Below are 17,434 nucleotides of genomic sequence, written 5' to 3'. Positions count from 1 at the left end.
ATTCCCAATACCTCGTCACAATGACGGGTTCAGTTCAGTCTTTCAAGCTGGCCCCTGTTAATGAAATCTAGGAGTTTTGGTTGATAAATGGAGGACAAGGAATTTCCTTCTTTCTGGTATGATGTGTTATATGAGGTCTGGAATTTGCTACAGCTATTTTACTACCATGGGAGAATTCCATCCTAAGCCAAAACAGATCCAGAAGAAGGTTAAGCAGTATAAATCTTGGAAAAACAGAGCCTGATCCATGACCAAACTCTTCCTGAAACGTGTACCTTTCAATGATGAAATATATTTTCTGTATTGTTTAAATACATTCTAGTTGAATTTATGTTACTTGCAACCTCCTGGCTACTGTAGAGTCAGGCAACTATGACTTTAAAGCTCTAGTCTATTACTTGTGTGCAAAATAGAGAAACAGCTTAAATATTTCAATGAATTGGTGTGAGGAATAAATAAGATAATGAATGGGTGATCTCTTCTGTTTTTTTTATTTTAGAAAATATCATGTATGAAAAAAATGGCTCTTATATAGGAGAATTCAAAAACCAAAGTCATGGTTATATTAGATGAATGTGAAATCCGTTTAGTTTCTCAGAACAAAAGGTAAGGGTTGAATGCAGGTGAGGAATGTGAGGGCTATTGCATTACTATTTGGGAGAGGACCAGTTTCAGGAATAAAGGATAAATTACGTTGCTATTTCCAATCTCACCAAAAATATTTTAGATATTTTGTTAAAGAGATGTAGTTAACATGTCTCTATAAAATTGGAACAACTTGGCATATAGAGTCACGTGTTTCTACTACAATCATTATTATTATTGCCAACATTTTTAAGTGTAAAAAACATTTAGTCAAGAATTTTATGATAAATTTTGATTCAATATAAAAAAAAAAACTATTCACATTGCTAAGACAAAACGAATAAAATCAAGGAAGGGTAAATTGTTGTTAAACCAGAGTCTAATTGTACTATCAAGGTCATTTTCTAACAAAACAAACAGTAGTTGTTTTTCAAAACAGTCATGATTAGTCCTTATAAAATTTCATACAATTTTGAGTCCAAAAACCTCATCTCATATGGAATTAACTGAAAAAGACTGTGAGATATCTTGTAAACACATAATAGTAGAATATTTATTTTCTCTGCTGCCTTATAATAATTAAGTTTGTGAATACTTTATCTACAATAACAAAGTTTGTGAATACCATCTCTAATCACCAACTTTGTGAATACTGTCTCTAATAACCAACTTTGTGAATACTATCTCTAATAACCAAGTTTGTGAATACTATCACTAATAACCACGTTTGTGAATACTATCTGTACAATAACCAAATTTGTGAATACTATCTTCCCAATTAAAGGCAGCAGAGTAACATACAGTGTTGGATTTCTTCTTTAAAAGAGATAAAGTAATGGTAGGGCCAGAAAGAATAATAAGACTTTAAAAAGTAAAGTCATGCTACATGACATTAAAGTCTCCTACCAACTACATAAGGTGAGATGCACAGTTTTAAGGGGCAAGCCACTGATGTTTTCAGTCCTAATCCCCTGAGATATATACATAAATCCCATGGACAACTGAATGACTAGTGTCTCTCTGAAAGTATCAATATCAGCATCATATTAAAAAATGTTAAAAATTACTCATTTAATCTTTGAATCCTTTTATTCTCACACATAATTTTGATTGTTTAAAAAATAAATCACTAAGCTACTACCACAATTCCCATTACCATGATAACTTTGAAATACTACCAATTTACTTTTTAGAGACAGTTTTTTTTTTTTTCTGTATAAAATAGAACTACTTCAGTGCATATGGGTGGCTCAGTCAGTTAAGCATCCAATTCTTGATTTTGGCTCAGGTCATGATCTCCTGGTTCGTGGGATCAAGCCCCGTGTCAGGCTCCATGCTTGGGATGCGGATGCTCTCTCTCCTTCTGTCTCTCTCTGCCCCTCCACCCATTAGAGAGAGTGCTTTCTGTCTCAAAATAAATGAACTTAAAAAAATTAAAAACAACTAAAATAAAATAGAAGTATTTCCCTTTATATCTATAGAGGGTTAGTTAAGTATAACTAATAACAAAGGAAGACTTATTAATAAGACTAGACTATTGGGGCACCTGGGTGACTCAGTTGGTTGAGCATCTGACTTAGACTCAGGTCATGATCTCACAGTTTGTGAGTTTGAACCCCACGTCGGGCTCTGTGCTGGCAGCTCAGAGCCTGGAGCCTGCTTCGGATTCTGTGTCTCCCTCTCTCTCTGCCCCTCCCCTGCTCATGCTGTCTCTCAAAAATAAATAAACATCAAAAAAATTAGAAAAAAAGTAAGAGACTATTGATGACAGAACTTATAACCTGAAAGATTAATAATTTATAGGATAATAAAAGTTTTCATCTTTGAATATCATTTACTATTTTATCAGGGAAAAATAAAAACTACTTAAAAAATACAGATCCTCTAAATTCACTTTATTATTTTTTTCAAACTTTTTGAGTACAGTTGGCACACAATGTTACATTAGTTTCAGTTGTACGGCAGTGATTCAATATCTCTGTATGTTATGTTCACCACAAGTATAGCCACCCTCTGTCACCATATGTTATTGCAATATTATTGATTCTATTTATTCCTATGACTTATTCGTTCCACAAATGGAAGCCAGTATCCCTCATTCCTCTTCACCAATTTTGCTCATTTTTCCAACCCCTGTTCCTCTGGCAACCATCAGTTTGTTCTGTGTATTTACAGGTTTGATTTTGCTTTTTGTTTGTCTGTGTACTCATTTGTCTTGTTTTTATTTTTCACATAGGAGTGAAATCATATATTTGCTTTTGCACTTAGCATAATATCCTCTAGGTCCATCTATGCTCTCAGAAATGTCAAAATCTCATTTTTAATGCTGCATAATATTCTAATGTATGTGTATGTGTATATTTATTCATTTATCTAGTGATGAACATATAGGTTGCTCCATATCTTATCTCTACACAGAAGGGTATATATATCTTTTTGAATCAGTGCTTTCATTTTCTTTGAGTAAATACACAGCAGTGGAATTATTGGGTCATATGGTATTTCCATGTTTAATTTTTTGAGCACCGCCCCCAATACAGTTTTCCACAGTGGCTGTACCAGTTTACATTCCCACCAAGAGTGCACAAGAGTTCCTTTTTCTCCACATCCTTGCCAATGCTTGTTATTTTTTGTCCTTTTTTAGTAATTCTGACATGTACTTTGAATAGGCAGATATAACTAAAGCAGAGAAACTGCACAGTTGCAATAATATTTATTTATATTTGATCTGTACCACAAGTCTAAAGGAAATCATTGCTTTCTTCATAATTTAAACATCAGTTTGCAAAGCCTCCTAAGCTTGAAGATTAAATAAACTAGCCTCTCTTTTTTTACTAATGGAGGAAAATTTGTAAAAAGTAAAATCAAAAAGCTAGCACTCAAAGTATATTTTGTTTAATGGAAAATATTCCTATCTTCAAAAAAAGTCCTCAAGTTAGATGCTTGTTTTGATAAAGAAGATACTGGGACCATCATGTCAAGCTACAAAATAGTTTGTTCAGCTGTATTCCAATAATGTATCAAATATACTTCCAATTATTAATAAAATTAGATATACTTTCAATTATTAATAAAATTAGATAGAACAGAGTAAATGAAAGTGCTCTCCACAGTCAAATAATCTTAGGATATTTTTTTTCTCACTTCATTTTGTGTTAGTATATCACTCAACAATAGGCCATTATCAGTAAAGATTATTATGCTTTCTTGATGTTTACCAAACAAGGCATGACCATTTAAATAGACATAAAGGCAGTTAAAAAGTGGTTTGCCAACTAATTTAATAAATGAACCAGTATATCATGACTAAGTGGATTTGAATGAATGACTTTACAGATGTACATGTGATAAAGGAGACAAAATAGAAAAAAAAAGATAATGTGAAGTCAACAAGTCAATACATAATGTCATTCAGAGATGAATCTGATGCTATTATTTCTCAGTTTAACATCCAAATTGTCATTAATTCTTTTCTAATTGTTTTCCTTTTTAGACCTTATTTAATTCTTCAGTGGGCAGATAAAATAGTGTAAGGATGAAACATGTCTTCAAATACTTGTGTACCTTTTACAATGCTCAATAGAATATAATGAATGCATGAGGTACTGAATAAATATTGCGTATTTGAATGCATGACAGTCCATTTTGGGAAAATAACATGAACAAGTCATTTCAATAAAATGTGCAAAAATTAATAAGTTTCGGTATTCTAAGTAAACTTTGTTTCGAACTTAATAGACAATTCAGGCATACGCTTAATTTAAACATGATTTTGCATCTATGGTTTCACTATTATAATACATCTAAAGAGCACACCAAGAAGATTTACATGATACCAGGTCATTGGGAATGCTTTTGAAACTTAGTTCTCAAGGACTAGTAATAAAGGGCAATGGCAATTCAGAGTAAAGGTTCTAAAGAAATTGATATTCTATGCATATCAATCTACAATATGCATCTTTACGCAAATAAGTTCATAGCATACATGCCAATGAGATAAATGATTGAATAGTTCAAATGCTGAGCTGCTCTGATTCTGAGCTGAGCCACAAGAATGTTTGATGGTTCACAGAGGAAATGGATCATTGACCATGTTTCTGTTGAATAGGAAATCAGCTTGCAACCAGAACTGACAGGAAAGAGCAGTTTAAAACCAGCTTGCAGGTGAGCAATGGGCAAAATAGAGTAACTAGATTAGAGGGAAAGAATAGTATTAACAAAATCCTTGCTGGTGTGAAAACAGACTGTCAGCAGATATTTTGTAGACTGCTTTAGGGAAAAAGCAACATCAAGCAAACCTGATTAAGGAGTTGTCACTATTTGCGTAGAGAGGAAGGATAGGAAAGAAATATCAGAACCTCTCACAAGTATCATTGTTTTTAAATGGGGCCAAACGTACCCTGCAGCAGAATCATTAGCTCTGTGTGTGTGTGTGTGTGTGTGTGTGTGTGTGTGTGTGTGTGTATGTATCAGAGAGAGAGAGAGAGAGACAGAGAGACAGAGAGACAGAGAGACAGAGACAGAAACAGAGAGAGACAGAGAGACAGAGAGAGAGAATATGCAGATTCTCAGGCCCTTCTGTGGATATATTGAATCACAAATTGAGGTGTGGAGTCCTTAAACACATTAAGACTGAAAATATCATGTATTGCCATTAAATGGCACAGCAATCATTACATAAAATTCTTCTCTAGAATGGGTTCAATCATCCTCAGTGAATGCTTTTGTCAAGATGGGAGTGTCTAAAGAAGAGAGGTTAAGAAAGCAGGCACACCAGCAAATTGGTGGACCTTAAATAACAATATCTTATTTTAAAGTCCTGGAGAACATAAACCTATGAATTACAATTAGGGCTCTGCCTCTGGATCCTTAATTTATAAATAAATAAATAAATAACACCCAACACAAACAAAAATTTGGTTCAGAATTTTTTGAAGATTTCCAAAAATCTTTTTTTTTTAATTTTTTTTTTTAACATTTATTTATTTTTGAGACAGAGAGAGACAGAGCATGAATGGGGGGAGGGCCAGAGAGAGAGGGAGACACAGAATCTGAAGCAGGCTCCAGGCTCTGAGCTGTCGGCACAGAGCCTGATGCGGGGCTCGAACTCACGGACCGCGAGATCGTGACCTGAGCGAAGTCGGACGCTCAACCGACTGAGCCACCCAGGCGCCCCCCAAAAATCTTTAAAACACATTATACATCAACATTATTACCAGTAACTGGAATTATAACACTAATTTGAATAATATGGAAACTCATTCATTTATAAACTGAACAAACACAAGTGTTAGGCACTGTTGTGACCCTAAGGAAAGTCCAGAAACACAGACGAGAGAGAAAATAGTTACAGTGCTTCGTGCTCCAAGTTATTTTTAGAGAGGTATGTCTAAGCTGGAAAGCAGAGAAAGCTTTTCTCCTGGAAGCAGCAATTTAAGCAGATCGGAAAACTGAGCTATCTAGGACAATGATGTAAAGAAACAGGTTTCAGGTAAAGGAAATAGCATGTGCAATATTCACTAGTGATTCAGAGTATCATAGCTCCAGGGTAAGAATTTCTTAGTTTAGATTCCTATTCCCTCACTTACTAGATTTGTGACCTTGGGCAAAGCACTTCACATCTTTAAACGTCAGTTTCTTCATCCTAAAAATGGGAATAATAATAATATTATGTCATGAAGATATTGCTAGGATCAAATAAGAAAACGCAAATCAAGTTCTTCACATGGCAATGTGCACACAGTAAGTGCTGAAACATGTTAGCCATCACTGTCTCTGTCGTTGTCACCACAGTCTGTAAGAGGGAGAAAGAGAGGAAACGGAAGGCTCTCAAGTGCCTTTTAGAAACCAAATCTTTCACAAGTTTCTAAAGCCACTGAACCGAACGAGAATTTTGATAGTTTCTGCAAATATTTACCGCATCCACTAATCCTTGGGATGAATTATGTGCAAACTAATGAGATTAGAGCCTCATCTTTGAGCTATGTTTTCAGAACAGCAAATAGGCATTGGAACAAGCACAGAACTTGCAACTCACATAAGTCAAATTTCCATGTAGATGGGTGGCTTCAGTTGGCAAAATTAGAAGCTTCTTTTGGTAGCCAAAATAATAATCTGGTCACAGAAGCATCTGTGTGTGGACAATGTAGAGATGTCCATGATATGTAATTAAACAACATTTGTCTCTTAGATATTTTTCCTTCAAAACTTTAATAATGGACCAAAATTAGTATTGATCCACACACAATAATGATGTAATTAACAAAATTCATATTTTTTTCCTAATATATTTGGATTCAGATAAGTATTGTCTGTTTTCTTTTTTGTTTGTGTGGCTTTTTGTTTGTTAGTTTTTATGAGCTTTCAGTCTGATTTCAATTTTTATTTATTATTATTTTTTTTTTAATTTTCAAGGTGTTTTCCCCATTCTTGCTCTTACTTTGATGATTTCATTTTCTTGTTTCTTTACATTATTGCTCTGGATGTTTTATCAAAGTTAGAAAAAATTCAATGCTAATATAAAACCCAATGTTTTAGGAAATCATTGAAGATAGAGTCACTATTGGAAAATAATGTTCTTGCTTTACTCCTCCAACCTTGAAGCAGCTGCTTTTTTTACCTGTTGAGTTAGAGATTGTATGTGTTTATTTTTGCCTTTGAATGTTTTTTTTCCTTGTATCTTATTTACTTCCTCCCTGAGTTTGTCGATATAATACGTGTAAATTCTAAAACCTATTTATCTCATAGTTCTCCCATGGACTGACAGTATCTAGAAAATTATTGAAAGGCTTCTTAAATGCTGCTATTTAACATTTATTAATACTTTATTATATGCTAGGCATTGCACTAATTGTTTTGTAGATAGTAACTCATTTAATCCTTGCAACCATCTTATGTCATAGACACTATCATTTAGTGTCTGGTAGGTCTAAGTAACTTACCCAAGTCACACAGCTAGTAAGTGGCAAAGACAGTATGGGAACCAGAAAGTTTGGCTCCACAATCTAGAAATGTAACCAACATACTAATCCACTGCTCTGTGCAACAGATTAACACACACGTGCACACACACAGTTTCTACTCTGTGTTTCATTTTCAAGGCAATAAAACTTTATTAAGTACATGGTGCAGTGAAATGGGAAAAGAACTGAAAATGTAGTCTACTAGTTTTATTGTTATCTTTTTTCTTTTATTTTTTCTAAAAGAAAAATTTGTATATACTGAATGAAATTCACTGTATTAGGACTTTAAAATGAAAACAGAATGTTCACAGATTGGGTACTCAGAGAATCCAGAGCTCTGTTACTGGGTGAGCTGATAATGTAGAGTATAGTGAATGTGTGACGGTTACAAGCAGCACATCAGATGGCCAAAAGCCACATGGGTACATCCACAAAATATTTAGATTATGGTGAAAAATGAGTAGATAGAATGAAAAATTTAATATACCATTAAATTAAAATAAAAATATGTTTACAATATTAAATAAACATTTGATACGAATACTTATAAACAACAATGACAGAAAACACCAGAACATATTAAGAATCTGCTCTTTCATGTATGAAAATGACAGATTTGAGACAATAGCAGTACATAAGAAAATCAATAAACCAGGTGAGAGCCTTGTGTAGTTCAAAGATAGTAATGTGCCATGAGTTAAGACATCTTATTAACTCAACCCTCAACACTTGAAATGCAAATATTTATATATATTAAAGACATAAAATATATCACATAAAATTCATATATATATATGAATATATAAATATGCATATATATGACTATATGAATATATACATATACATATGTATACATATACATATACACATATATACATATACACATATATACATATACACATATATACACATATATATGTAAGAACAAAGGAAGGGAGGAAGAAAAGAGAAACAGAAAAAAGGAAGGAAGGAAGGGGAAAAGAAAGAGTTTGGATAAACGAATCTTAATTACTCGAACAGATTTTCCCAAAATATTAGAGATAACTTGTCTAGCAATTGTCATGTAGTAATTTTCATTCAAATTTGAATAAATTCATTGTATATCATAGTTTGAATGGCACTTTATGTATTTATAAAACTGACATAGGTATCTTATATCTCCAACATAGAAATAAGAACTCAAAAAAATCCAGGTTCCTTTTCTGCTACGAAAAGGCATATATTTTGAGATCCATCAAACAGACTTGCCCAGGGAAGATACAGATTCAGATAGGCAACTTAAGAAACCAGGTTCTTCGTGAAGTTCTCTTTTTTTTTTTTTTTTTTTTTTTGGCTTTCTACTGATGAAGATGGTAGCAAAATATGAATATTTTCTGGTAACAATACTGAAGTCTTTTCAGTACAAGTTTGAGACTAAAATATCAATGCTACTAGGGGCAACAGTAATGACAATAAAGTCAAGTCCCCCACCACAAAAAAGTCAAGTCAAGTGGTCTGCTTGACCACTGCAGTCGCAATGTTTCCCTTCATCAGGTCAACATGGCGGTAGAGTATTGAGCATTTATTCTGGAAACATAGCCTCTAATCTTTGAATCTCTTCTTCTCTATGATTGTATGAGACGCTTAATATCCTGTATTAAAGACCTCTTCTGTTTAAACCAGCCAAAAGTAGACTTTGTTCATAAGAAAATGGACATTATAAACAAAAATTATTCCCAAAAGAGAAATGTTTTGGGTAACAGTCTTAAAGGGAATGGGAATAAAGAACCTATGATGTCACTTAGCTGTATCTCAATGGAGCAAAGGCCTATTTAGTATTAAGGACTGATAACATAACAATACCTGGCATACATTTCATCAGCCATGGTCACCTCAAATAAAGTGCTTCTTGAAGGTAATGTTTTGGGTGACAAAATACCACCTGTTTTAGTACTATAAAAGCATGAGAAATAGAAATATGGGAAAAATTGGTTGTATCCAACTGTACTACTGAATTTAAAGAAATAAAATAAACTTAAAATTTAAATTTTCAGCTCCAGCTGTCTTGAGCTGCCAAAAGTCCTCTTACAGTGAAAAGGATAACAGAGCTACAAATAAAAATCCAAGTCTTATTCCACAGAATTTCTGAATTGTAAAAATGATTGAACTTACTGCATCACTTTATGAGGAAATGAGGCCACTGAGTGGAAAAAAAGTGAAATCCTGAGCACTGGAATGCAGATATGTGGAAGAATTCAGATGATTCAAAATACTATCAACTTCTAAAACTTACGGAGTCTGTCTTTCTACCTGATTCAGCTGTTCCACATGTGGCTGAGGAAGTGGTTCCTTCATGTCTTCATTACCAAGCCCACACCTTATCTAAGATTGTTAATTGATAGATGGAAGCAATTCTCTTCCTGACCAAACCTATTACTCCCTCTGAACTAAGGATACTGACATAAATTTGAAAGCCAGTTATCTAGTCATATGGAGGCAAGAAGCTTCTTGGATATGAAACTCACAAGATTCTATAACTTAAGTTTGCCCAAGCTTAGAAAATATGTGTAAAAATGGATTTTATGAGTTTCTCAGATGCATAGGGGCTAGAAGCAATCTAATTCCAGCTAGTATAAATGCATGATTAACGATTCTGGATTCAATGTGCTTCTCCAGGTCACCGGCACGAGTGCTAAATGTTTCTTCAATTTGTTGACCAAAATCTGGATTGAAAGGTGGCTAATGTTAAATAATGTTCAAAAACTTGGAATTCCTTGGTTTAATGTAGAAGAAGGTATTAAATGACCTGCCGAAATAGAAGTGTTAAAGTGGATTTATTTTTCAAGGCTTATGAAACTGCCCACTAATTACAACTTTAGGAAGGGCCCAGAAGACATTTTCCTTATCATAATGATAAGAAATAAATTCGCAGTGCCACATGTATAAACAAAACCTCCATCATTTCTATTCTCTATACTTGAGAACACAGAAGTTGAAGCTGCAGTGAAATAATTCGTGATTGCCCTTCACGAAGGATTGTGCAATAGCAACATATGTTAATATTGTCCATCTGCCTTTCAGCTTTTCTGAAAAGTATTTCTGACCATTTCTAAATAAATAAAGAGGGGGAGGGGTAAATGACCAAACCTTTTACCAGTTATTGAATACTGTGCCTGAGCTAGCAGTAATCCCTATGTATTCAGAAACACTGATCTGAGTGGATGTTATGGAGGTAATGTGATTAAATAAGATTCAGCCCTGAGCCCATATTACAATTGGCATAGTGATGCCTTCTCCATCCTATCCTTTGACCCTTTCACCAGTTCACTGGTGTATATTGGAAAATTTACCTTGCACATGGAAGAAATCTTTCTTTGTCTTTGAGGCTCATGAAACAAAAGCTGTAAAACTATAGTAATGGCCAAACTAAAGTATCTCCATCCTACCAAAAGAGTAAGCACAAATCTTTATTGTATCTCTGTAGAAATCAGTGCCACCATAAAAAAATATGGAAGAATAAAGAATGAGAGTCATGAACTTTAAATGACTTGTTTGGTCTGAGTAGAAGACCAACAATCTTGGCAAACAACATATTTAATCAGGTGGTGATTACAAATACAGCCAATATGATGTCTCCACTGGCAAAAAAAAAAATCAACAAATACCTTCATCTTTGTTTAGCAATGGTCTAACAAGTGACAATGGGTTTTTTCTTTAACATCTCAATAAACAGAAACCACCAGAAAACATTTTTTTGCTACCTTGGCAAGAGCAACAATTTACTTTCACCGTCTTGTTTCAGCATCCTCTTAAATTTCATGGTCTACAGAATAATTTGGTCTTCAGGAAAACCTGATCATCTCAACATCCTATGTTACATCATGCTGGTCAACTGCATGAAAGGCATCAAACTGAAAGTACTTGATTAAATGGGATTATCGTGTACCCCATATACTTTTACAAGAACCAAGAAATAAAAACCATCAAAATATAGGGACATCTTTCTTAGTGATATTTCTGATAGTCTGGACAGGTTGGGCCATCTCCTCCAAAATGTTTGCTGCATTTTACAAATCATATCATGTCAACTAAGCACTCTGAGGACAGAATTTAGAAGCCTAAGATTAATTCAAAACAATTAAAGTTTGGTCTATTTTACCGCAGAATTAAAATTCTATCCCTTTGCATACTCAAATATTAGTGATTTGCTTGTCTTTTTTTTTTTTTTTTTGTTAGAATGAGCTTATTCTTTCTTGGGATAAAATATACATTTGTATATATTTAAGTATATACATATTTCATATACACATATAAATACATATATAAATTTTAGCGTTTGCTACAGTGTGCCTAGTGCAAAATTATTTTAAAATAAAAACATTAAAAATATGTTTATAGAAGACTATGATAATGCACACGATTTTGTGAGCAGATAATGAAACTTAAAAATATTTGCTTTCAATGGAATTTTAATTTTCACACTATGTATTGATGTATCACTCACTCTCTATCCATATATCTATACATTCAATCATCTATCCATGTAACTAGAAGATTGAGAAACTCAGTCAATATTATCCCTTTTCTAAGTTTAAGAATTTTAAATAATTCATGGTTTGCATATTCATCATTTTATCCACTTTGCAACCTATTTGTTAAGAGATCCTTATATAATTAACATATTCCCAATGAATTTTCCTATCATTTCCTCCTTCTCCACAGATAGCATTCCTTTACCACATGTAAATTACTTTTTTTTTCTTATTCTTTCACTTTCAGATGTGTTTATTTTTCTTGGCCATGAAAATCATCACAATTTTACAACGCTTTCCTATCAACCTCAGTACTATTTGCTTCATTTTATAAGGAACATAAAGTCCAACTAATTCTAGTATTCAGCTTTTGTTAAAACTTTGTATTTTGTTTTTGTTTTACTTTATTCTTTAAGTAATCTCTACACCCAACATGGGGCTCAAAGTCATGACCCAGAGATCAACTGACCATTGACTGAGCCAGCCAGGTGTCCCAAACTTTATATTTTGACCTTACTAGTAAATTGCATGTAAAAAGTACTATTTGAATTTAGACAACTTATCGCAAGAGTAAGATACTAGACTTCATAATAATATAATGACTGGGAAAATGTTTTAAATACTGTATAAAACTAGGGTTGCCTAGTTAGCTAGGGTTACCTAATCAATTTCAGTTCCTAGTTTAATGCAAGGTTCTCATCTTACAAAAAAAATTGCTATTTTTCTTCTTGTACTTTATAAATATAATTTTGAATCTAGACAATTCATACTATGCACTAAAACTGTAGTAGATGACTGATGCCAGCCTTCTGTGACCATCTCAAGTGACCTCGAGGAGAAACCAAAAACAAGACAAACCAGAAAATAAGTTAAGTGGAGGCATGCAGGCAATGTTTTTGAATAATCTGATAAGAAACAAACATAATGTATTAAGATGATGTAAGGGTCTTTCACATGTCTATGTGGAACTCAGTAAACCTTAATTTTTACAACCAGACCAATTATACCTAGTGACACGCAACTATATGATGGAGAACTGCTTGCAAGGATAAATACCCATTCCCTTTTTGCATAGAATTCTCTGTAAACTAACATGCTTTGGAGCAATTCTTAAGACCAATTTGAAATACGGTCTCCTGGGCTATAGTCCACAGCAAGACAATGAATAAAACATTTATTAACCTATTTTAAGGATGGCTTTTTATTGTAGTCAACAACATATTGTGGTCATGTCACAAAAAATAAATCAATCAGCAAATGCCAAAACAAATTACAAATCTGAAACAAATTAAGAAATGCATTTCTCAAAAAAATCCTTAAAAGATTAAAATAAAGTTAAAATTCGCTGAAAGAAATTTTATATAAAAAACACATATGGCACAAATAATTTTCTTTAATTTAATGCTTAAAAATATTAAAAACTACTACAGCCCACTTTCTATTATGCTGGTAATTGATAAATATGCAGCAATAATTAGTCAATATAAGACTTCTTAGGAGGTATTTGAAGTTTACAATTTTGGTGAAAATTGAGACTTTGGTTCACCTAAAATGTCAGATACTGAGAAAAATGTCTTCTTGTTTTGATTTTTTTTTTTTTTTGGATAGATTTGCAAGCCTTTGGCAGTATGTGTATCCTGAGAACTCAGAAAAAATCAGCAACCAAGAGTCAACAAAACATTTGTTCTGAATACAAATGTTTGTTTTACATGATAGCAGTGCCTTGAACAGTTGGGTGAAAATTATTCTTTCATGGTATTTAAGGTATTTATACATCAAAACCACACTTTACAGTCTGAACAGACTACCAAGTCAAAGACAACTGGAGCAAATATTTATTAGTACGTTATCTTAAATATATACAGTCATTTCCTATATATAGTTCAGCAGAGAAATATCTTTCAAGTAAGTTGAGGTTATGCAAACTAGAAATTATTCTCCCTGAGGAACATAACTCTCAGTGATTGTATTCAGTCATTGAATACATATTCAAACATGTTTTCAATATGTTAATGGAAGATTCATACACAGAACCATGTAAAGTTGAAAGATGTTACATGAGAAACCTGAAATCACATGCTGTAAAGTCAGTGTTCTTCTGATGTGGGAAGACAGTTTGCATTTACTGAACACTTGTGCCATCTAGATACTGTGATGGAATATCGACATATACCAGTATTGCCAGCAGCTGACTCTATTGTGAAAGAAAACTTAATTTTCACTATTTCTATCCAGTTCTTTAACACTTTTGTTAGTTCCACCTAAGGTTAGGGAGTAAATGGAGAAAAATATAAATGACTCATTTAAGGAAGTGGTATTTATGTGTGCAATGTTTTCTCTAAGAATAAAAAAAAAATGCTGTGGACATCTATGCAACATGGACAAGAATATCTAGACTATTTAGAATGATTCGTAATAAATTACTCAATTACTTTCATGTTAGCCAGGCTGCTCTTGAACACTTCCCTTGATTTGATCAGTCAGAAACAACTATGAACTCGACTGCATGCACCTTTTCATCTTAAGTAATGGCTTGATTTACCTGACACATTCAACAATTCAAATTATTTTGGCCAAGATGTGATTACCAACAGCATTCTCCAGTCAACCAAGTCATTCTACAACCTACAAACTTACACTCATGTTTATATGAACTAAGTCCAAAACGATTCAGTCAAACATATCCTATTTCATTGTGAGTACTGCTAGCAACGATGTCTTCACTGATGAAAGTCCACCTGGTGTGCTAACGAGATGGCGATTTTATGCCCATGGACTGAGAGCTGTGGCCAAGGAATAGAGGGAAGTGACATTTAATGCCTCATCCCACCCAGATACCCCATTGTTGACAAAAACAAGTCATAAATTATCCATAGGCTTTGAATAATTCTTCTTACAAAACAGGTTGAATTTTAATTTAATCATAGTTTATCTTTGGTTTTTATTTTACCAGGAAAGACGCCCTCTATATTGATTTACTTAAAATGGAATATCTGAGTGGAAACTATGGGGGAATTTTAGCACAAGCAGACCTGAATTCTCTACCATCTAATAATTACTCTCGAGGAATTTCAAGAGCTTTATATGGAACATAAATGTGTTTTCATGTATAGTTCACAGTTATTCTAATTTTGATAAGTAGATTTAGCGAAGAAAAATTCATTTTGTACGTTTTTATTATTACAATAATAGAAATGACAAGAAAAGCCTATTTCAATATGCAAAGAAAATTCAGCTGTGGTGCCAAACAAACAAGCAAACAGAACCCGATTGATTATCTGTTAAATTAATAAAATAAACAAAAAACATGAAGTAAACAAAACAACAAAATATGTAGATTTGAGCTACGATAATTGCATGTGTGAAATTTGAGATAAAATTTTGCTACGAATGAATTTGAGCCAGAAATGTCTTTTTAGTAATAAAAAAAATTCAATGGAAAATTATCTTATTCTTAACCCCCTGTCCATGGATGAGAGTGCTAAGAAAGCCCTAGCTTTTATTTTTATATGAAGCATTTTGAGATGTATTCTACTTTAAGTCCTGGCCCTCTGGTTTATGAGAAGTTCTGTTATAGATCTCACAGTTTAGCCCTCACTTAGCTACGGAGAAAGTTGACAGAGCTCGGCCCAAGGTACATGATTTGGTTGGACATCACACTTACCTGCTTGATTTGTGGTTACATTTACAGACACATATTGCCGGGCTCCTGGGCTCAAGTCGGACACTCCATTCACTGCCTCAATCTCAAAGGTATAGTTTGTGTGAGCGAGCAGATCCACCATCATGACAGAGGTGTTTTTCAGGCCGATTTGCCGGGGGAGGTACCTGACATGACCTCCACACTCGTCACACACACCTGCATGGGAGTTGCACTTCTTGCATGCAATATAATATGAGACATCTTTCCTTCCACCAGTGTCAGCAGGGGGAATCCATTCCAGAAAGACACTAGTTTCATTAACATTTGAGATGGCATTCCGAGGAGCAGAGGGGGGTCCTGGTTTGCAAAGTAAAGTGAGAAAAACATATTTTAAGATGACAACATTAAGCATTGTTTACTACACAAGTCCCTGGTCTGAAGAAAAAAAAATAGATTTGCAATCAATCTTTTAAGTAGAGAGAATGCAACAGTCATCAATTTGTAATAAGTGAAAGATCTTGTTCAGGTTTTGTAGGGACAATAGTGGGATTTATACCCTATAGGAATAACTTATCTCGGCATTGTTATAACTACTCATTTCATTAAAACAGATGTTTTGCTTACTGTAAATATAAGGTAGTATGAAGTAAAACTATGTATGCAAAAATAATGTTATATAAAAAATTATACATTCAAAAAGTGGTAAGTCCTTTGGTAAATCCAAGGAAAAATTCTCCTTGGGGATTGAACTGATTACTTCCTCATTGAGATCTGTCCCAGTAACCTAGGAAGTACACATGAAGGATTTACTAAGCAATGAGCACAAGTGAAAATAGGATTTGCCAGTATGGCTCTTGACTACAAATTTTGCAGCAAGTAAAACAGCCTTAGCTTACCTCAAAATTAATTGCATATCCACAGATAAATCACCAACAGCATTCAAAATCTTTCTCATGTGTCAAGAAAAATCTAGAATTTAAGTAGTCGGACACTACAATGTGTAATAAAACTTCACTTACTTTGATAATTGTTGTAGTACTGTGGCTCCGTAAACTGTGAATTTTACTTAATGGGAAATCAGAAATATATTTTATAAATAACTCTCAAAAACACCATGAGGGTAAGAATGAAAGTGTTCAGATCTTGAAGGAGCAGCAGAATGAGGATATATAAGTAATAACAATATCTTTTTGTATGTTACTTTATTTCTGAAACTAATAATTAGCTTACTGAAGAGAACTAAAATCAATTCTATATCAGCTGTGACAACTGTATACCATGCTGGTGGGGGGTGTTGATTAGGGGGGAGGCTTTGCATGTGTGTGGGCCAGGAGTATATGGAAAGTCTCTGCCTTTCTCTGAATGTTGTTGTCAACCTAAAACTGCTGTAAAAAATTAAGTCTTTTAAAAAAGGAATTGCATAATGTCTACTTTACAGTTGATCACCAAATACTTAGCGTTATAACTTCAGTTAGGTGTTAATGTTATATGGTCAGATGTTCCCAAAGTAAAAATACATTTTTATTTGTTTCAGACTTGACAAGTAAAGATTTCCCAACAGAGAACAGAATGGACTATAGTGGTAGCTGAATGGTTCATAAGCATAAATTAAGCTGTTTGGGATGGCATAGCCTATTTATCTTAATATTTGTTGTTTTAAACATAGAGATTATTATTAATTTCTACCTAACATTCATTAAGCCATGACTGTTGAAGACTAAATTTAAATAAGG

General features: G+C 33.5%; 1 protein-coding gene across 6 annotated transcripts in view; it reads right to left on the bottom strand.

Moving 5' to 3' along the window:
* EPHA5 (EPH receptor A5) overlaps positions 1-17,434 on the bottom strand; it is a 338,890-nt gene that overhangs the window by 147,915 nt on the left and 173,541 nt on the right. For 4 of the 6 annotated variants that reach the window (XM_040482250.1, XM_040482225.1, XM_040482240.1 and 1 more), the window contains exon 5: positions 15,723-16,058. The exons of the other annotated variants lie outside the window; for them this stretch is intronic. In XM_040482250.1, the coding sequence (XP_040338184.1) occupies positions 15,723-16,058 (336 nt within the window). The remainder of the gene's footprint in view (positions 1-15,722; positions 16,059-17,434) is intronic. 6 annotated transcript variants of the gene reach the window in all.

The sequence above is a fragment of the Herpailurus yagouaroundi genome, unplaced genomic scaffold (genome assembly GCF_014898765.1).
Source record: "Herpailurus yagouaroundi ecotype Mexico unplaced genomic scaffold, PumYag 28, whole genome shotgun sequence".
Lineage (NCBI taxonomy): Eukaryota > Metazoa > Chordata > Mammalia > Carnivora > Felidae > Herpailurus > Herpailurus yagouaroundi.
Note: the sequence above shows the minus strand (reverse complement) of the source record. Positions and strands in the feature narration are given on the sequence as shown.